Source organism: Pungitius pungitius, chromosome 3 (assembly GCF_949316345.1).
Source record: "Pungitius pungitius chromosome 3, fPunPun2.1, whole genome shotgun sequence".
In the NCBI taxonomy this organism is placed as follows: Eukaryota; Metazoa; Chordata; class Actinopteri; order Perciformes; family Gasterosteidae; genus Pungitius; species Pungitius pungitius.
Genome location: NC_084902.1, coordinates 28386297 through 28407486, shown reverse-complemented (window position 1 = coordinate 28407486; position 21190 = coordinate 28386297). Strand labels below are relative to the sequence as shown.

Below are 21190 nucleotides of genomic sequence, written 5' to 3'. Positions count from 1 at the left end.
AATATCCAGTAGGGAGACATGAAGGCCAGACAGTGGAAAAAGGTTGACAGGCAAAAAACTCAGACCAGCTGTAAAAAAATTAACATGCAAAGGTCCTTGCGCAGGGGAGGTATCCTTAGATCTCCAAAGTTCCTTAAACTTGAGCAACTCTGCTTTCCCGTCCCTATTCTTCCCCAAGACACAAAGAATAAATCCAGAGGAGGGAGTTCAGGATTTCACGGAAAGGGACTACAGCTAGAAGTTCCCAGCTCACCCGCAGTACAATTACGAGTTTACCAGACTTATCCAGCCCTCTCCCCAGCTATCTGATCAAGCTCACTACATGTAGTGACTTTTAGCAGACAGCCCTGCTGTTACCTTCACCCAGGTGTCCAAGACTTTCGGCTTCTGACGATGCGACAACCAGGTCGATCATCGATCTTTGGCCGTGGTTATTCTGGTACCAGGTACACTCATGAATAGCCCCGTACTTGAACGTGGTGTTTGTTTTGACCAATGAAAAGCACATGAGTCCAAAAACAAAGCAAAGGATGGTGTCGAATCAAGCAGGCCGCTCTTCCTAACAACCTCCTGTGGATTTATACATCATAAACTATGTGAAGTCCCCTTTAGAAGAACAAAAAATACAAAATAAAAGTGACAAAAAAAACAACAGCCTCCAAAAAACAAAAGGAAAAAAAGGATGTTGCATTGGCCGGGAATCGAACCCGGGCCTCCCGCGTGGCAGGCGAGAATTCTACCACTGAACCACCAATGCTCACATGGACACCTCTGTCACAGCGTCTCGGGAATATCCAGTAGGGAGACATGAAGGCCAGACAGTGGAAAAAGGTTGACAGGCAAAAAACTCAGACCAGCTGTAAAAAAATTAACATGCAAAGGTCCTTGCGCAGGGGAGGTATCCTTAGATCTCCAAAGTTCCTTAAACTTGAGCAACTCTGCTTTCCCGTCCCTATTCTTCCCCAAGACACAAAGAATAAATCCAGAGGAGGGAGTTCAGGATTTCACGGAAAGGGACTACAGCTAGAAGTTCCCAGCTCACCCGCAGTACAATTACGAGTTTACCAGACTTATCCAGCCCTCTCCCCAGCTATCTGATCAAGCTCACTACATGTAGTGACTTTTAGCAGACAGCCCTGCTGTTACCTTCACCCAGGTGTCCAAGACTTTCGGCTTCTGACGATGCGACAACCAGGTCGATCATCGATCTTTGGCCGTGGTTATTCTGGTACCAGGTACACTCATGAATAGCCCCGTACTTGAACGTGGTGTTTGTTTTGACCAATGAAAAGCACATGAGTCCAAAAACAAAGCAAAGGATGGTGTCGAATCAAGCAGGCCGCTCTTCCTAACAACCTCCTGTGGATTTATACATCATAAACTATGTGAAGTCCCCTTTAGAAGAACAAAAAATACAAAATAAAAGTGACAAAAAAAACAACAGCCTCCAAAAAACAAAAGGAAAAAAAGGATGTTGCATTGGCCGGGAATCGAACCCGGGCCTCCCGCGTGGCAGGCGAGAATTCTACCACTGAACCACCAATGCTCACATGGACACCTCTGTCACAGCGTCTCGGGAATATCCAGTAGGGAGACATGAAGGCCAGACAGTGGAAAAAGGTTGACAGGCAAAAAACTCAGACCAGCTGTAAAAAAATTAACATGCAAAGGTCCTTGCGCAGGGGAGGTATCCTTAGATCTCCAAAGTTCCTTAAACTTGAGCAACTCTGCTTTCCCGTCCCTATTCTTCCCCAAGACACAAAGAATAAATCCAGAGGAGGGAGTTCAGGATTTCACGGAAAGGGACTACAGCTAGAAGTTCCCAGCTCACCCGCAGTACAATTACGAGTTTACCAGACTTATCCAGCCCTCTCCCCAGCTATCTGATCAAGCTCACTACATGTAGTGACTTTTAGCAGGCAGCCCTGCTGTTACCTTCACCCAGGTGTCCAAGACTTTCGGCTTCTGACGATGCGACAACCAGGTCGATCATCGATCTTTGGCCGTGGTTATTCTGGTACCAGGTACACTCATGAATAGCCCCGTACTTGAACGTGGTGTTTGTTTTGACCAATGAAAAGCACATGAGTCCAAAAACAAAGCAAAGGATGGTGTCGAATCAAGCAGGCCGCTCTTCCTAACAACCTCCTGTGGATTTATACATCATAAACTATGTGAAGTCCCCTTTAGAAGAACAAAAAATACAAAATAAAAGTGACAAAAAAAACAACAGCCTCCAAAAAACAAAAGGAAAAAAAGGATGTTGCATTGGCCGGGAATCGAACCCCGGGCAAAAATTCTGCCACTCAAACACTAATGCTCACATGTAAACCTGTCATACCGTCACAGGAATATCCAGTAGGGAGACAGGATACCTGACAGTGGAAAAAGGTTGACAGGCAAAAAAATCAGACTAGGTGTAACAAAAAAGAACATGGAGACGTTCTTGCGCAGGGGAGGTATCCTTAGATCTCTGAAGTTCATTAAACTTGAGCAACTCTGCTTCCCCTTCCTATTCTTCCCCAAGATACAAAGAATAAATCCAGAGGAGGGAGTTCAGGATTTCACGGAAAGGGACTACAGCTAGAAGTTCCCAGCTCACCCGCAGTACAACCACGGGTTTACCAGACTTATCCAGCCCTCTCCCCAGCTATCTGATCAAGCTCACTACATGTAGTGACTTTTAGCAGACAGCCCTGCTGTTACCTTCACCCAGGTGTCCAAGACTTTCGGCTTCTTATGATGCGACAACAAGGTCGATCATCGATCTTTGGCCGTGGTTATTCTGGTACCAGGTACACTCATGAATAGCCCTGTACTTGAACGTTGTGTTTGTTTTGACCAATGAAAAGCACATGAGTCCAAAAACAAAGCAAAGGATGGTATCGAATCAAGCAGGCCACTCTTCCTAACAACCTCCTGTGGATTTATACTTCATAAACTATATATAAACTAAAAACAATACACACAAAAAATCGGAATTCCAAAAAATAAAAAAAATGTTAACGTACAACCGTTCTTACCTTCATGAATGATCCAAAAGATATATGAATGGAAATGATGCCGAGGGTTTTGAAGACTATTGAACTTGAAAATCAGAAGCCATTTATTGAGTGACGAGGGGTGGCCAATGAGGTGTTGTAATCTGCAAACTTTAGGAGCTTGACGGGCTGGTGACCGGAGGTGTAGGTGTACACAGAGTATTGTAAAGGGGAAAAAAACGCAGCCTTGGGCAGAACTGGTGCTGATGGACACTTTCCCAGTCTCACACCCTGCTTTCTGCCAGAGACAAAGTCAATGATCCACTTGCAGGTGGAGTTGGGCATGCACAGCCAGGAGAGTTTGTCATGCAGTATAGACAAGATGATGGTGTTGAATGCAGAGTTGAAGTCAACAAACAAAATGGTGGCGCAGGTTCCTGGCGAGTCCAGATGCTGGAGAATGAAATGAAGGCCCAAGTTGACAGCGTCGTCTACAGCCCTTTCGACTCTGTAGGCTAACAGCACTGTGTCCAGGAGGGGACCGGTAAAGGTTTCAGGGGAGACAGGATAAGGCACTCAAAGGATCTTCTTATTACAGAGGACAGGACGATGTGCTTCCAATCAGCTAACCCGTTTTGTGTCATGTCCTCTGATGGTTGCCAGGAAGGGAATCTAAATTGGATAAAAAGAGGCACTATTACGTAAGTTTTTTTTTAAAATCCATCAAACAGCATACTATTTAGTGTTGCTGGGCACCTTGTTGAAGGTGTTTCTTCTGCTGATCTTCCACTGTCCAGATGTCGAAGTGAGGGAGTACGTGGAAAAGATGGAGGAGGGGCCACTGTCTCGCTAGTGGTCGGACCTTTGGGAGGTGGAGGGGAAAGGTTGAAGGCTGTGTCACTGGTGATTGGACCTCTGGCTTTTTTGAGAGGATTTTCCTTCTCGCTGTCATCATCAGAGTCCCGAATGAAATGGCTATAAAGGGGTTTAGAAAAATAGTCACAATATAACACTGAAGGACTGTGATGAAAAAAGTATATGCATTGGCTTTCTCTTCATAGGAATTGCCTCTTCCTAATGTAGACTGGATGTGCATTTATTTTGTCATCCTTTGTCTCGCCTCCAAATAATAACCTAAAACGAAAGTCAAAATAACAAAATGAAAAACAAAGTACAGAACTATAAACCAATCAATGTGATTCAAATCACAAATTTTTACTCCTTGAATGAACATAAGGTAAATTATTTTTGATATGCTCATGAAGCAGCTAAAAAAATATTAGGAACATACCGTATGATATAACTCTGCTGTCAAACATCTTCAAGTCAGGGCCAGGTTCCTCTGCATTTTTGACAGCCCTGTCCACTCTTTCGTCCTTCTTGTAAACAAAGCCAAAGGCAGTCACCATCATCATACCATCGACACTACAGGTGCTGATGAACTCAATTAAGTGAAAAATCCTGAATTATTAAGAAATATGACTTTATGTTTCAAGAACAATAAAACCAAGAAAACAATACTCAACTACTCAAAAATGGTCTACAGGTAGGAGTATGTGAATTAGTGTTAGACGTTTTTTTAAACAGAAATGGGCTTGTTGTAAACATTAAAAACAAGCTGACTGAAAGTATTAAGAGTCAATGTTAGGGTTAGCTTTACCTACACACAGCATTGCTGAGGTAACTCAAACGACAAAAAGATATGCATGCAACTCTAATATCCCCCTAAACCACAGTGCAATGCCCCACAAGAAAGAAAACAGTGGTTGGCTCTGGGTTTGTTTAAAACTAAAGTAAACTAAAGTGAAACGATCCGATATACAAAAAAAAGCATTTAAAAAAACACAAATAGAATACACCATGTTTAGAAAATTCCACTTTTAAAATCATACTTTAAAACGTATTTAAGGAAAAAGAGCTTACCAAATCAGTCACCAAACAAACATTTGCCTCAAGGTTGATCGGCTCGTCGTCTCATTCAAAACTCTTTTCAAGCCGTGTAAGAGCGGATCCGCCCCGGAGTTGACTGCTATCTGAGTACCTTTTAGAATCCTCCACGTATATACACTTATGAACAGCCCTGTGCATGGTATTTGTTTTGACCAATGAAAATCACATGAGTCCAAAAACAAAGCACCAGTTGGGATCAGATCAAGCAGGCCGCTTTCCGAAAGGGAAGCAAATTTTCCAGGCAAGTAGATTGCAAAAAAAGCAAATCAATGCAAAAGGTTGTGAACGACGCAATATGTCAACGACGCAAAATGTCAACGGGCTAAACGAACAATTTGTGTCATTTGTTGGAGTTGAAATATTTCCCCAAAATAGCTCTATTAATTATTGTAATGTATGTACTGTATTTACTTACTTACCAAGATCACTCTTGTTCAGTCATTTCCCATCTGACAGCCAAGCTAGGTCAAAACCTGGAAATGCTCGTCCCGTAATCACAAAGTCAACTAATACACCAATTTAATGAGTAAACGTTAAAATCTTTAAACGCTATTTACGCCTTCTGCATAGTCAATTGCTCTTGTCAGATAAAATTGGACTTTAGAGCTGGAGCTTTACAAATGTTGCAGTCATATCTTAATGGCGTCCCCGTTACTGGGATTTACATAAACACAGTAACTTACATAAATAGACTGCGTTTGTTACATACTCGTACTTGTATACACTATTTAAATTTCGATGCGCTCGACACGGACAACAAGACTGTATGACCTGTATGCCAATTTACAAACAAAATGTCGAGGTGACTTTTTACTTTTGACTGTTTACTTACCAGAAAACGTCCTGTTGAACCCTAAAATCTAAAAGTGGTTCGGGAGCCTCTTCTTGGTCAGTGTTTGACATATCAAAGCGATATAGTAGTAGCGATATAAGAGTGTATCTTTGTCTCGAGTGGCCATTTTACTTGACAATTTTCTATCTTAAACACAAACTATTTTGACGCTCTTGTTGATCAGCTGTCTAACTATCGTTAGCAACGAAGGCTTGCTAGCTAGCTATCGTTAGACAGAGTGCAGTCAGTGAGGTGTTTCTCCTCTCCTCATGAGTTACTGCCATTTTGTGGTTAACAGCCAATCCTCTATTTGGGTAAAATAAAATGAGTTGAGACTGCAGTGGACAAATGTTTTGTTCTTTGTTTTTACAGAAGCGTGGTGTAATCAGATCCACAACCGAGAGCCAACTGGAAGCTGTGAATCGGATGCAGAAGAAAGCGGTTTGTTGTCTGTCCGCTGGCACGTGTGTGTGCATATACGGACATATGTGCACACGTCTAGTAGCGGAATTGGCGAGGGTGGAATTTCTTTGTTCTTTTTTATTCCACCTTATTCAGGGGGCGGGGGATAATTTCAGCAGGGGGCAACATGTCCACATTTTAAAAACTCGACAGATGTGGAAGTATTACTTCAAGCGACAAAAACATAAATCTATTGGCTGTAGTAACGCTGATCCTCCGCTAGAGTGCAGCAACGCTCCACTCGCTTCCACTGTGGAACCTTCGGCCCACTGCCCTTCCTTCCATGAACACGGTCACGTCCACAAAAAATATGTAATTCATGAAAATCCAAACATCCAACAATGGATGTGCACGATACCGAGCACAAAGCAGAGTAGACAGAAATGTATGTCTGTCCGCTGGTACGTGTGCGGCATATACGGACATATGTGCACACGTCTAGTAGTGGAATTGGCGTGGTTTCAATTTTTTTGTTCTTTTTTATTCCACCTTATTCAGGGGGCGGGGGATAATTTCAGCAGGGGGCAACAGGGAAACCTGTTACCTAACCTAGTCCACGGTGGCATCCTGTTTTTGCAGCTGGAATCAATTGTGTGCTTTTATTGATCATTTGTTGTCTTTCATTCTGTCTGTCAAAACATGATTGCCTGGGTCACGTTGAGGGAGGGTCAAGGGTGTCTCCCGACAACATCTGTGTTTCCGACTGAAACTGCTCCATTTGTTGGCGACAATAGCCACAGTTTTCCTGGATAGATGAGACATTCAGTTGCAGTAGTTTTTTTCAAAACTCATTGCAGGGTTCTCAAGCCTCACGCATTGACCGTGAGACACCCACATTGCAACCAGTTCACATTCCACACCTCAAAAGGAAACGCCAAGTTGTTGACGAGGTAATCTTAGTCATAGATGACCAAAATTAAAAAGGATTTCGCCCAACGTGGGGCTCGAACCCACGACCCTGAGATTAAGAGTCTCATGCTCTACCGACTGAGCTAGCCGGGCATGTTGGAGAGAGGCACTATCTCCCTTTTTAAGATACCTGCTGTTACGCTCTGCCTCTCTCAGTTAAGATTCAAAGAGAAGTGTAGTTACATATGTAACAAAGATTGAAACCTGTGTGGGAGAAATGCTGTCAGTAGTTTATAGAAGGAAACCAAATAAGTTTCTTAATTTTCTGTAAGTAGTAGCTGTAGTTGTACTACCAATAATAAAACAGCAGATTCAGTAGTAGAAGGAAAATGTACAATTCGATAAATTGAGGGAATACCATACAATATTTAAGTTAAAAAACCTAAAAGCGCAAAAGAAATGCCCCGTGTGAGGCTCGAACTCACGACCTTCAGATTATGAGACTGACGCGCTGCCTACTGCGCCAACGAGGCTACATTTGTGGCGTCATCGGAAGTCCTTAAATAGGAAATGCAAGAATAAAGTCTCAGACGACAAAACGAGAGTATCTCGGATTGCTGGAGAACAGATCATGTCAGATGTCCACATTTAAAAAACTCGAAAGATGTGGAAGTATTACTTCAAGCGACAAAAACATATATCTATTGGCTGTAGTAACGCTGATCCTCCGCGAGAGTGCAGCAACGCTCCACTCGCTTCCACTGTGGAGCCTTCGGCCTACTGCCCTTCCTTCTATTAACACGGTTAAGTCCACAAAAATATGTAATTTAAGGAAATCCAAACATCCAACAATGGGATGTGTAACCAAAAATGTATTATACACTGTGAATAAAGGGAGCATAACATGTCGCTGAGGTATTGCCGTCATGCCGCGCATCGCCATTAAATTGTGTGCGAAGGCCTGATGTCAGAAACGAGGTTTCTTTCGGATAACAATAAGTTAGTTAACCTTCGTCAACTGCTCACATTAGCGGTTCAAATATTGTTCCCCAGTTAATTTCAGCCACGGCCATCAGCTGTTGAACACGGGGAAAAGGCATCTCGCAGTAATGTGACTTAAATGAGCTTATGTTAATTAACGTAAGCTAACGGTAGCGTTAGCTTCAACAAGGTACTAGCCAATGGCGATGCTACCCGCATCCCCGGGAAATTGTGTGCGAAGATAGGACTGATGTTAATAATTAAGTTATTACTTTTAGATAGTTAACTGCTCACATTGGCGGTTCAAATATTGTTCCCCAGTTAATTTCAGCCATGGCCATCAGCTGTTGAACAGGGGAAAGAAGCAGTTTGCAGTAATGTGACTTAAATTAGCTTATGTTAATTAACGTAAGCTAACGGTAGCGTTAGCTTCAACAAGGTACTAGCCAATGGCGATGCTACCCGCATCCCCGGGAAATCGTGTGCGAAGATAGGCCTGATGATTATAATTAAGTTATTACTTTTACATAGTTAACATTAAGTTATTACTTTTAGATAGTTAACACCTCACATTAGCGGTTAGTTTGTTCAACAATCGTTTACCAGTTCATTTCAGTCACGGCTCATCAGCCGTTGAACAAGCAAAAATACAAATAAAAAATAACGTGTTAATTAAAGCTGCGAGCCAATGGCGATGCAACGTTAGCTTTCAGCGATGTTGCTACCCGTACGTGAATTTTTATAGATTTACGTTACATGCGTAACTTACAGGTGACAAATTGACATTGTGTCTTCATTAACTTACCCCAAGGCCGCACACAACAAATTAATCAGGTGTTTTCCAAAACACCAAAAGTCCAGGCAAGATACTTCGAGGCGGTTCATCTTCGTTCTTTCTTACGACGAAAACAAACACATAAACTGTTGAAAATGGGTTTGAGAATTCTAATTAAAGTAAGTAGTAATAACGTCGAAGTGACCGTGTAACGCACTGGGGACAATTAACCAGGATCCAATGGAAGAGGCCGAGGGCGGTGGCCGGGTCACGTGTTGAGCAGGTGTGCACACCGCACTCGGATGGAAAATAAGAAAAGCTTCGTCAAGAGCTACGGGCTGAAATGACGTTAAATCACGTGTGAGTGGTATAAACCAGGAACTCATAAAATGTACCAACTGGGATGCATATTTAATAATTTAATTACAGCATGCAGAAACAAGATAGAAAATACTTTACAGCAATGATAGTAAAATAAAAAAAACTCGGTGCAGACAAACAGCCCCCCCCCCCCCGACATAAATGGGGGTATATATGAATAAAAGAAGGGTTTAGTGTGTTAGCATAGGTGTGTGTGTGGAAACATGCAGAGCACCTCCACCCCTCTTCAAATGGTATTAGTTAGAAATTAAAAGATGTGGCGATGACACTCCTTCATACAACAGATGTCCTTTCACTTACTCCTTCATCATCACCTTTGCAGTTTGGCTCACATAGCTCACAGCCCTACTCCCAATCTACAATAAACATCTGTATAGCATTTGATTAAAAAAAATTAACTTGTATTTAGCTGACATCTCATCTTGTCATCGTCTGTAAAAAATAAAGTATTAAAAACAAATGATCCAAACTGGCCTTATTTTTTGTCACAATTTCACAGTTTTATCATCTTTCACTTGTATGGCCTCATAATCATTCATGGATACAGAGTAATTAATAGTATGAGGTTTTTTTATATTCCGATTTTTGCCCCATATTTGTTTAATTTCTAATTAATCTCTTAACCTTCTCAGGCCAAAAAAGTCAAATGATTATTTCAATCTGCACGAATCGAGTGCAGGAGAGCGTACTTAATCACAATACTGCTTTATAAAAATGACAATCCATAGCAAAGTCAAAACAACATAAAAAAAAAACTGTTTCACAAATATAGTTTCAAGTCAGTTAGGCTGAGTTTAAAGCCCCAATGGAGAAGAAGAACAGGCTGCAGGTCAGAAGGAAAACATTCAGCAAAGCTTCCCTGTAAGAGGAGAACAAAATCTAACCGTTTAATATACAGCCCCATCAGTTGTCATGTAATTAAAACAGCAACAACAGCTTATCATACGTCTGTGTTAGGAACTAAAGCCTGCTTTGTGTGAAATGATGTATAATTATGTTTTAGTCTGTGGAACAGAAGAGGAAGCTATTGAGTTTTAAAAGACAAATAGGTCCAACGTCACTTTAGTTCCATTCAGAGGAATCAGACTGGTTTACTTTTTCTATTCATTCATTCATCCAGCTGTCAGTGCTTCTTCTTCTTCTCTGAAGGAGGATTAAATGCAAATGAAAATTAATGGGAGCCTTTTCCACTGAAACCATTGGTAACCACGAGGTGACACTTACTCACGAGATTGTGGCTCATTAGGTTTCAGGCGAACAATGCTAACAAAAGCTTCTTAAAGGCAGCACATTGGAGCACCTAAAATAAGTCTGCGGGAAGAAAAAAAAAACAATTTAAGAAAGATATCAACACAGAGCGCTTCCCTCACATGGACATATATGTTCCTGGATTATCCTCAGATATTTGCTCATTTCTATCGAGTGAAGCATGAGAAGTGTCCTTCATTTACAATTTGACTTAAATGATGTGGGGAAACACTACATCCTTCGTTCTACTTCCTGCCCCTTTTCAAACTTGTTTCCTTCGGTGCAAACAGTCCCTTCCTTCATTGTCCCCTCCTTCCACTTCCTCCACGCGAGAACCCTCCTTGTTGTCCTCTTCAGCGACACGCACCTGCCACGATTCATTTCTCTTCCCATCCTTTCACACCCCATCGGTCCTTTCCCCTCCGGTCCGCTCAGAAAAGCACATCTTCGTTTTTAATGAGCGTTTCCACCACGAGTCTCTGGTATCGGATGTCGTTGAGCGCCGTCATGGCGTCCAGCCCGGGGGCCCTCATCAGGGTCGGGCCGAAGACGATTCCCAGGTTCTCGCTGGACATGAGGTTCTCCTTCTCGTACTCGGTCACCCTGGAATCAGAGAGGACAGACTATGTGAGTGAGTGAGCTGACAAGATGGACGCAAAACTAGGACTAAATCGGGATCGGGTGTCACAACGCCAAATCTTTAACGACTGAAAGCGCGTGACGAAGTGGGCCCGGGACTCGTGGGCGAGGACCTCTTGAGGTGAGCCATGAGGTATCGCAGCGTCTCGCAGTGGGCCGGCGGCAGCAGCTTCAAGGCCTCGTGGAGAGACTCCAGCCGCTTTTCTGCGTCTGCGATCTCTGCAAAACAGAGACAGTAGGTTTACTTTAAAATGTGAGCAAACCTGCATCTTTTCCTGATTTGAACAATACGCAGGACACCTCTCATTCTGGGTTCCTAAGTATATAACACACAGCGAGCGTGGAGACCTACTTCCTGTTTCTATGAAGCGTGGGTAAGCGTCATACGTGATGAGGGGAATAGGCAGCTCTCTGAAGTAGAGCTTGAGGGCTCCGGCGATGATGTTGAGGTCCTCGTAAGCGTGTGAGGAAATGTCCGCCTTCTCTCCATCTGTGGGGCAGATCCATCGGCCAAACGAGTGACCCAAGGCGGTGAGCAAAGACCACACGAAACACCAGCCTTCAGTCGGAAGGGGAAACAGTCAAACAGTCACCTCTGTCAAAGGCCAGCTTGACGTCTTCAATCAGCTCACTGAAGCCAGATATCCTGTACAGGCCCTCTGACTGCAGACCTGCGACAGACAGACATTCATTTGATGTCTTGGGACGTGAAAATGGACAAGTTCAACAATTGACAAGTGACTAACGGTTTAAATCTGCAGAATAATAAAACCTGATAATAAACATTTGCGTCACACAGTTCAAACGGATGTGCTGATACACAACAACGCGTTAGAGACGACGCTCTCTCCCCCGACGGGCCAGCAGAAACACACATGCAGACGAGAGGGAGGATTGATGAGGGAATCAAACGGGGACAACAGGGAATGAGAAGTAAATTGCTCTCTTGCTCCCGTCAAGTCCAATCGCTTCAACGCGGGCGTCTTTATTGATTTCACGCATTAGTTTCACTCAGGTCCTGAAACGTAGTCAATAAAACACCCCTCCCAGATCCCATTAGGGAGGGGGGGGGGGGGGGGTGGACTGCAGCGCATGTGGGAGTTAGCACGCATGTATGATGCGCGCCTAGTGCCGCCGTCTCACACGCGCATGCCGGCCCCCGTGGGTGTTCTCCCCCTCTCACCCCGAGCCTCGATTTCCTGGATGCACATGTCCACCACCATGGGCCTCTTGGTGTTGTGGGCCTTCACCAGCGTGGTCAGGTCGCAGCTGTACACCTTCTTCACGTGCCGCAGGTCCGGCTGGCAGTCGTTGGGCACGACTTTGGAGCACTGCTTGTGGACGTTTAAGCCGCAGTCTGACAGAGAGAGGCGGACCATCAAAAGGAGGAATTAGCACCACTGCTGCACAGGCAAAGCGCGACAGAGACAGCGTGTTTCCTGGCACCAAAGTGAACATTTTCGCATTTAAAAGTCACGACGCGCGGCTCGATGAGTCACCGGCGACAGTGACTAACTTCAAGCCACGTTGGAACGCAACGGAGGAGGCACAACGGAGCAGATACAGACTCTTTTTTTAGGCTTGAGAAGTGCATTAGACACCGATGAGTGTGTTTGCGTGTGTTACCTGCACACTTGACTCCCTGAGCGATGAGACCCCACATGAAGTTGGCGCAGTACTCACACCAGTGGGGGCCTCTGAATGTATGGACCTGGTTCAAAGAGATACAGCACAGAGAAATGACTTCAATTGTATCAAAGAATTAACAACATGTATGAAAAATAGTAAAATCCCATTGGATCAAATAACAGAAGTAATATAATATACTAATGACATATTTTAATACAAAGAGAGCGATGAGCTTTAGTCTTTTTGAATGGATTAATTCTATATAATGAAATGAAACCTCCATCACATCCCATCGCTGTGCTCCTCACTGGCTGCTGGTACAGTGGACAACTGGGAATCCAAAGCGCTTACAAAAGCTTTAAACCCCAACTGTAAATGTGTGCGTGTGTATTCTAATGCATTCTTTGCTCTCTGATGTGAATTTGAATGAGACCACATGAGCTGAATCAGCCATTCTTGCAACACACACACACACACACACACGCTGGGTGGAGGAGCGAAGGAGCTGCTCACCTTGAAGTTGTGGACCTTCTCGTACTTGGGCGCCAAGTCGCTCTCCCTCAGCGTGGCCCGCCGCACCAGCGCCGTGAGCTGCGAGAGGGCAAAAGACCTGATTGGTTGCCAGAAGGTGGAAGCAGGAGAGGTGGGTTTGGAGGGGGAGGGGGCGGGGGCCCGGTGGAAACGAGCCCCTGAGCCCGCGCCGGGGACCGGCAGTGAAGGAACCGGAGCGGCGGCGACATTCAAACTGAGGGCTGAGGTCAACAAAGAGCCCCTCTGACCCGCCGGCGTCTGGGCCCGCCTGCGCGGCAGCTTTTTACCCCTTTTCACCACATGCGACTCTCTGCTCGGCATTGTGGGAATCGGAGACTTAAATCAAACACCGGCTGTGAGACCCAAGTGGCAGTCACACAGCGGGGGAATGTGGAAGCTCCCAAAGGCAGCACATGCGAGGAAAAAAACAGCAAAACAATGTCCCACAACAGAAGGGAAATGACCCGCTCGAGTCTCAAATCATTTCAGAAGCCTCATCCGACGACAGCGTCCCAAACCGACCCTGCTCTTTTAAGCAGTGCACCGATCAGCCAATCAGATTAACTCTGCACACGGGAGCTGCTGCACGGTGCGATTCCAGTTCATAACAAAGGCCACCCAGCCGAAAAAAAGAAAATATTGTTAAAGAAAGTTCTCTTGATATGGTTCAATAAGTCTTCTTCAAAACTGCGCTTCCAAAATCCTTCATCCTACGGGAGTGATGCGGCATAATGTGCATTCCCGTCTCGCAGCCCGGTGGAGGTGAGTGCTTCAGCCCACATGGCTCAGTGTGTGTGTGTGTGTGTGTGTGTGTGTGTGTGTGTGTGTGTGTGTGTGTGTGTGTGTGTGTGTGTGTGTCTTCATCCTCTCTCCCTCCACACACTCACCAGGCAGCGCTGGCGGAGGAGGGAGGGAGGGAGGGAGGGAGGCGTTTAAGGCGGGCAGAGACAGTGGAGGAGGGGGAGGGCTGAGCTACGGATGAATTTAACAGGTCACAGTGAGAGGAGAACGAGCCAATCACAGAGCAGAGATGCTTGTTGTCCGTCTCCTGTTTCTGCCACGGGGAAAAGGCACAGCGATGCAGGCGCAGAATCACTCTTCTTTTGTGTTTCCACCAGCGACATTGCTTCAGAAAATCCGCTGCTCTGGTCCCCTCTCTGCTTAATGAGGCCCCATCGGACGCATCTGCAAGCTTTTTAGTTCCATTGGATTATTTTGAGCCAAAGTATACAATAATGTTATAATATATTGCGTTGGATATGGATACATTGCGGTGCATATGTGTGACTGGTCGGGGGTATTTAATGACAGGGTGGCGGGTAGCAGGGTGGATAAAAGAATGACCGGATTATAGAAGGAAAGACAAAAACAGCTAGTTATCCTCAGCAAGGTCATTTAAGATCCTAAAGTGTCAGAATTCTGGATTTTCCATCAGATCTGAGGTATTAAAATGAGATATTTGCCCTCTGCCTCTCGTCAAAATAATACTTAATCCCACTAAAAATGTAAAAAACGAATCACCATTACCATGCCTTTATGGAAGCCACGGGACCGTTGAAATCCGCATTTAACCTGCGATAAAAGGTGGTTCGCTTTTGTGAAATGAGCATTTTGTCTCCCACACAGAGAGCCACCACGGCTCTCAATGTCACGCTCGTACTGCTTTGTCTGCAAATCCAACCAATTACAAAAGCACACACGTACACGGGGCCGCGTGCACGTACACGCACAAAGACAGTGATGTATGAGGAGCGGTGCAGGTGGTCATGCACTGCAGGTCACACGAGGCCTCCGGAGGTTCAGAGCTGGAGTAGCAGGCAGACACACACACACACACACACAAAACTGCCTTGTTGTCCTGCATAAACACACATCCGCAGAACTGACATCTAAGTGTTAACCGGTGATTAGCATCCGAGTTCATTGCAGCGCCAGAAAATAACCCTCACACGTCAAAGCTCCATCTGTTTAAATAAAAGTTTCCTTTTTTTGTCCTCTGGGTTAAAAAACAGATCTCATGAAACAACTATCAACAAACTTCACTGCTTCATACTTTTGGGAGATAGCGGGTTTCTGCAGGCAAACTGTTGTTATGTAGATTCACTGCAGAGTCTTTGGCTGGAGTCCACCATCCTCCTCCGCCTCCTCCTTCCTTCACTACCTTCTCACCAACTCTCATCCTTCCACCCAAGTTCTTTACAGAAACGTTTCTCACATTAAGTTTCTCAACGGTTATCTACTGTTTGGTTACGACTGATAACTACTGATTACTTCCTGCGCTCACTATCATGCAGCTCGATGGTGTGTGTAATGTACTAGAAATGTGTCCGATTTCAACAAGGCTTCGAGGGGACAGAGCGCCTGCGTTTGTGCTCACCCTCTCCTCGGCGGGGAGGTCGTCTTTGGGCGGGGGGGGTCCATCCGGGGCGTCGGGGCTTTGTGGCAGGTGTTTTTTCAGAGCGGGCTCCTGGTTCAGCGTGGTGTAGCCTACGTGTTCATAGATGGGGTTTATGGTCATCTTAGCGATGTACTCTGCTGCCTGACAGAGGAGAAGGTTACTGTCAACACGGCGGTCGCAGGTTTGGGGTTTCGCCGCCTCTCCCCTAACTGACCCTGGATCTTCCAAAACATACTCTGGATTTTACACAATAAACAAAGAAACACTTAAGAGTGAAGAAAATGAAAAGGTTACATAAGCTCAGAGCTCAAACCCTTGCATTCTGTAAACATCCATAATCAGCATTTACATTCCTTGATTGCAGCTCTGATGTTTTGGGTTGAGCAGAGAGCTCATGAGGAGGACAGGGGGGGGGGGGGGGGGGGGACACGTGGCCACGCACCTTGGTCTCGATGTAGAGTGTGATGAGGCCGTCGGTGACCAGGTCGTGGATGGACTCGAACCGCTTCTCTCCGACAAAGTGCTTCCCGTCGTGGTAGAGCCGGAAGTTTCTCGTCTGGTTCCCAAACCTGGTCGGAACGAAGGAGGACACTGTGGCTTCGGATTGTGCGTGTTGGGCGAAATGAGTCTGACATTGAAGTCATTTGGAGCTTAAAATCATAGTTACTTATTCATAATAGAAGATTGAATCGGACAGATAGTCGTTGATGGAGGAGTAGCGTTCCCCCCCCCATTCATTCACACACTACTGCCGCCCTTTACTAAGAAAACACAGAGTCAAGAAATGGCACAAAAAGTGTGACAGGCAGACGCTGAACTGGGCCAACCCGTCATCTGCCCCTCAGCGCATCAGAATCGAACCGCCGCGAGATGAAACCGCACCGTGAGACCATTAACCCAAAACCCAACCTTCCCATTTCCGCCGGGCCCGGAGTGGGACGCTGGTTTGTGAAGGGGTATTTATGGACGGTAATTGGAACCACGGCCACGGGAGAGGCAGGGAAAAGGAAAAGAATCGCATGCAGGCGGATATGAATAGAGCCGACCCAAAAGCGCGTTCCAATTGTGCCTTGCGCCCATTTCAAACTGTGGCTCCAACTCAAAGGAAACGACAGCTGACATTCAACAGTCCCTTGAACTCAGAAGAAGGGTTTGGGTTTGACCTCAAAGATCTCCTGCATCTACCTCAGAGCCAGCGTGTAGGTGCCCGGCTGCCTTTGACTCTCTCTGATGAGGTAGCTGCCTTCGGCCTGACTCAGCAACTGGTCGCCATCTTCTCTCGAGATCATCCCGTGGTACCTGGCCGTGAAAAGGAGCAACGCTTTAGGTGAGGAACAGGCTTTTCGGGGGTGACGAGTTGGAGACGAACTGAGGGAATGTGCCTCGCATCGAGCGCTGATGAAGAGAAGGATAACTTACTCTCTTCCATAGTATTTGGGCCGGTTGTCCACCTGCAGGGACAAAAGGAATATGTTACAGAGGAAGAAAGTACTGCTGAAATGTTCACATGGCGGATTTACGTCATATTGCTCTGTGGGACTGCACATCATTCCTCACAACAGCAAAAATACAGAGTGTGAAATGACACCACGCACACACACACACACACACGCACTGATCGCGTGGGCCCAGAGAATACTGCACGAGTCGGATGAAAAGCAGAACATTGTGTTGCACTCAAACTGCTGTAGAGCCAATAAATCAACAAATGTCCAACAAGCAAAGCTGAATATTAATATGGATGCTCTGTGTGTGTGTGTGTGTGTGTGTGTGTGTGTGTGTGTGTGTGTGTGTGCACCTTGATATGTGTGTGGATATAATTTGTGCAAACAGCAAACTCCGGCTCGTTCTATATACACATAAATCAAGATGGTCAAAGACAAAATGAGGCGCCCCTCATTCCATCGGTCTATGAGCAACGTTTCAGAGCTTCCTCAATTATCCACCAGCAGTGGAACATGTTACTCCTGTTTGTTTTTTAGCCATGGCTTTGATAAAGCTGTATAATAATAATGTAAGACGAAGTCCTGCGGCTAAAGGACAGTGTCCCCTTCATTTAAGTCACCCTGACATGCCACAAATTAAAAAGTACCAGCCTTAGATAAGTGTTTATCATTAAATCACATACAGCTGAACACAATGCTCCCGGTCGTTAAGGGGGGTGGGGCGGGGGGGTTTAAATGGGTCAGCAAGAATTACCTGACCGGGCATCAAAGCCAACAGCTGTTCATTTAGCCCGCACCCCCACACACACACACACACACACCACTGTCCATCCAGCATGCCCTAAAAAGACTAACACAAACAACAGACGCACAATCCCCCATCAATTAATCCCCCTCGGATTCCCACGGACCTTGGTGCCCTCCCCCCACTAACACATCTGGTGGCGCACACACTGGGATTTCCCCCTAATAACACTGAGGGCGCTTGTACCAACATGGATTAAACAGATGATGAAGTCATTAATATGTTTATGATTTATAGATGTCTTCCCTGAAGACAATGGTGAACCACAGCAAAAAATAATCAGCTCGGCTACAAGCTGTGAGGAGACCAAACACACACACACACACACACACACTATGAAATGTTCAGCTTGAGGCTTACACCACAGCATTATTGTTTCACTTGGTAATCCAAAGTGAAGCTGGAACATAGACAGCATGGCTAAGTGAAGATACAAGCCAATGGCAGATCAAACTGAGCTTCTTTGGGGGCTTCATTCAAATCAAACAGAGGAAGCACGTGCTCACCTCACAGGTGCAGGTGAGTCTGCGTGGGTGAGGCGCCTCCTGCTGGAGCTGGTACACTGTGGCAAAAAAAAAAAAAAAGCAAATCATCAGCATATAAGAAACACTAATCTTGTAGTTTAAGAAAAATCACAAATGATTATAACACACAGACTGATCCATAAATGCTTACAGTAAGACTTCCACACCGGTGGTCTGTATTCATCATGATCTGAGGACAGAAAGAACAACAGGTCTTAAACACTTACTATTTATTTCTTTAGCTCCAGCGCCCCCAGGTGGTACTGTGTTCATTTGATCTGCCTCATTTCTCAACTTGGACATAAGTTTGCGTATTTCAAACGAATACAATTACACTATCTTTTTGCAGAAGGAGCTGAAGGAAACACATCTGAAAGACATTTCCCACTCTGTTTACACAAACTCAATCAATGGCTTCTCATGTGACAAGTGGGTGCTGGGTAAGAGTACCAGACGCTTGGAGCAATCAATTGTATACAGCTTAAAACTAAAATGCCATTGCCAAATGAATAAGGTAAAAAAATGAGTGAAAGTGACTCTGTGAATGAATCTATTCTGTGAAGCATGAAAAGTTGTGAATGATTGATCCATTTCGATTTGCCTTGTAACTGAGCTCTCGCTGCTTGTTCAGCTGCTGCAGCCCATGAACATTGACAGACATGGATATTAGACTCTCTGCAGCGTGAGACGCCGAGAAGAACACAAGATCTTTCTGCCTCGAGCTCTGCAGCCGCGTTTGGCTGAACCGATTTGTGACGTGTCAATTGTCATTTACAAACACATCAGAAAGCAACATGACGCAACGCATTGCGACCAGTAATATGCAAGCGTGACAAGGTATGGGCTGGTTAATCCTCTGTTGTAGCTTCTGTTATGTAGATTTCTTTAAAAGCAAGTTTTGATGATAAAACAAATAGCATGCAGAGGCCAGTATCTTCTTTAATGGAGGCGCATGTTCCATCTTCTCTGCAGAAGCAATACTAAGGGCCTGTTTCCTGTTCCTTATCTATTCAACACTGGTTGTCCCCGGTATCCTGTCTTCAAAATAACTGCAGGTCCTCTCCGGCCAAGTGTCTCCCCCTCTTTCTCAGGGCAACAGAAGCTCACAGCGAGACGCCGCGAAGACAAAACATACGGCCTGCTGAAGACTCGCAGTGTGCAGCAGGATACAAATCCGGGTAAATAAATGCCGGTGCTGGGACCCGAGTGCTGAAAGGCCCGCTGTAATGCATTGGTGATTTAGTATTTTTACAATATGGAACTACATTTCCCACAACCAATTAATCATTTTATATTAAATCTGACCAAAAAGCATGAAATACAAAGCTATACTTCAGTACTATTGAACAGAAAATGAAATTTAAGACACTGCACCACTTAAAATACACAATTTGAAAGAGTTAACGTTACTCAAGTTCCTACTAAGTTTAAGCAAAGCTGATTTGACCAATTTATTCACGGTTGGATAGTTTCTATAGAATTGCATCATAATAATTCATAAGATGATCGTGTGGTTCCTTTATAAAACATTAGCATGCAAAGTTACCAGTAAAATACAAATGTGACATAAACGTAGCAGAGGGCGATTTGATATTGATTTGCCTCAGAGGTTGAGTGGTGAAGAAGTTTGAAGTTCCACATAATTAAAGTACTTGGAAATGCTTGTGTACAGTAGTTACTGGGATATCCCAGTTTTATTAGAAAAACGCGGTGATGACACGCATACAAACAAACTGGTGTGCAGCTTACCAAACACATTCAGAGCCATCTCGATTCTGGGATTTCAATATTACGAGGATCGATTAACCAGTGAATCCAAATTTCCAGCAAAAACGGACCACTCTTAGTTCAAATCCTGAAAAAAAAGAATATGTTTAGAGGCATTATCCCACTGACCGGGGTTAACTAACGCTACCTTAGCTAAAGTGAAAGCAGCTGAATAACGATGAACAATAAGCGGTGAGCTAACGTTAGCGGGTTCGGTAACGTTATTTCGGTTGGGAGCTGAACCGATCATCAAACGGAACCAACGGATGCATCCGTTAACCAAACCGTAAAGGTAAACAAAGACGTTGTAATACACTGAAAGTGAACCGACGACAGTTTTCTAACATTGTGAATTTAAACACTGGTTAATAAACTAACAGTTAGCTAATAATACGGCGTACTCACATTCAAATCCATTCTGCATTGTGGTCGCCATCTTACTGGGTCACGTGAGCAGTCTCGCCCTCTCTCAAATGTAACTATGGTAACGGTCCTTTCCGATGTTAGCAAGAGTTGTGGGTTGTTGTTGGGGGCAACTTTAGGCTTTACTAAAAGAGAACAAGCAAAACATCCATGGAAGCTAGCGAACGCAAAAGCTTGCTCGTCTGCCTTCTTTGTCAGAAAAAAATAAAAAAAATAATTAACGCTAACGGTTTCGAGGTATTTAACTTTACTGTGTCACGAGAATCTCTACGGCCGGTTAGCTCAGTTGGTTAGAGCGTGGTGCTAATAACGCCAAGGTCGCGGGTTCGATACCCGTACTGGCCAATTCTTATTTTCTTGATTCTTTGAAGATTCCGGAATGGCCTTATGACCTGAAATACTATAAATGAGGAATGAGAAAGAAATTTACATTTTCCGTTACCATTAGAACATCGCTAAACGCCGTACATTATGAATTCACTGTATTCCACCTCTTTAGGTGGATCTACAATGAACTAATCACGTTCACATGTTGCACGTGGTTCACAGTCATATAGACTATTCTTCTGT

General features: G+C 44.7%; 1 protein-coding gene, 1 long non-coding RNA gene and 4 other non-coding genes across 6 annotated transcripts; 1 reads left to right on the top strand and 5 right to left on the bottom strand.

Annotated features, from left to right (window-relative positions):
- Nucleotides 1–686: 686 nt before the first annotated feature.
- On the bottom strand, nucleotides 687–757 carry trnag-gcc (transfer RNA glycine (anticodon GCC)). Its single transcript has one exon. It is a non-coding gene; the product is annotated as a tRNA-Gly (tRNA).
- Nucleotides 758–1475: 718 nt separating this feature from the next.
- Nucleotides 1476–1546, bottom strand: trnag-gcc (transfer RNA glycine (anticodon GCC)). Its single transcript has one exon. It is a non-coding gene; the product is annotated as a tRNA-Gly (tRNA).
- A 1518-nt stretch (nucleotides 1547–3064) lies between these two features.
- On the bottom strand, nucleotides 3065–5223 carry LOC134127026 (uncharacterized). Its single transcript, XR_009955976.1, has 4 exons — nucleotides 4905–5223; nucleotides 4273–4360; nucleotides 3738–4115; nucleotides 3065–3653 (listed from the first exon to the last, which is right to left on the bottom strand). It is a non-coding gene; the product is annotated as an uncharacterized LOC134127026 (long non-coding RNA).
- Nucleotides 5224–7534: 2311 nt separating this feature from the next.
- trnam-cau (transfer RNA methionine (anticodon CAU)) lies at nucleotides 7535–7607 on the bottom strand. The gene has a single exon. It is a non-coding gene; the product is annotated as a tRNA-Met (tRNA).
- Nucleotides 7608–9224: 1617 nt separating this feature from the next.
- Nucleotides 9225–20830, bottom strand: LOC119220536 (N-chimaerin). The gene is made up of 15 exons (XM_037476640.2): nucleotides 20603–20830; nucleotides 20180–20285; nucleotides 18582–18620; nucleotides 18413–18468; nucleotides 17076–17107; nucleotides 16842–16955; nucleotides 16099–16225; nucleotides 15636–15797; nucleotides 13241–13318; nucleotides 12725–12809; nucleotides 12282–12455; nucleotides 11692–11769; nucleotides 11451–11588; nucleotides 11212–11317; nucleotides 9225–11062 (listed from the first exon to the last, which is right to left on the bottom strand). Exons 2-15 carry the CDS (start codon nucleotides 20196–20198, stop codon nucleotides 10891–10893), a joined length of 1380 nt encoding a protein of 459 aa, XP_037332537.2. The 5' UTR covers nucleotides 20199–20285; nucleotides 20603–20830; the 3' UTR covers nucleotides 9225–10890.
- A 61-nt stretch (nucleotides 20831–20891) lies between these two features.
- Nucleotides 20892–20965, top strand: trnai-aau (transfer RNA isoleucine (anticodon AAU)). The gene has a single exon. It is a non-coding gene; the product is annotated as a tRNA-Ile (tRNA).
- The last annotated feature ends 225 nt before the right edge of the window (nucleotides 20966–21190 follow it).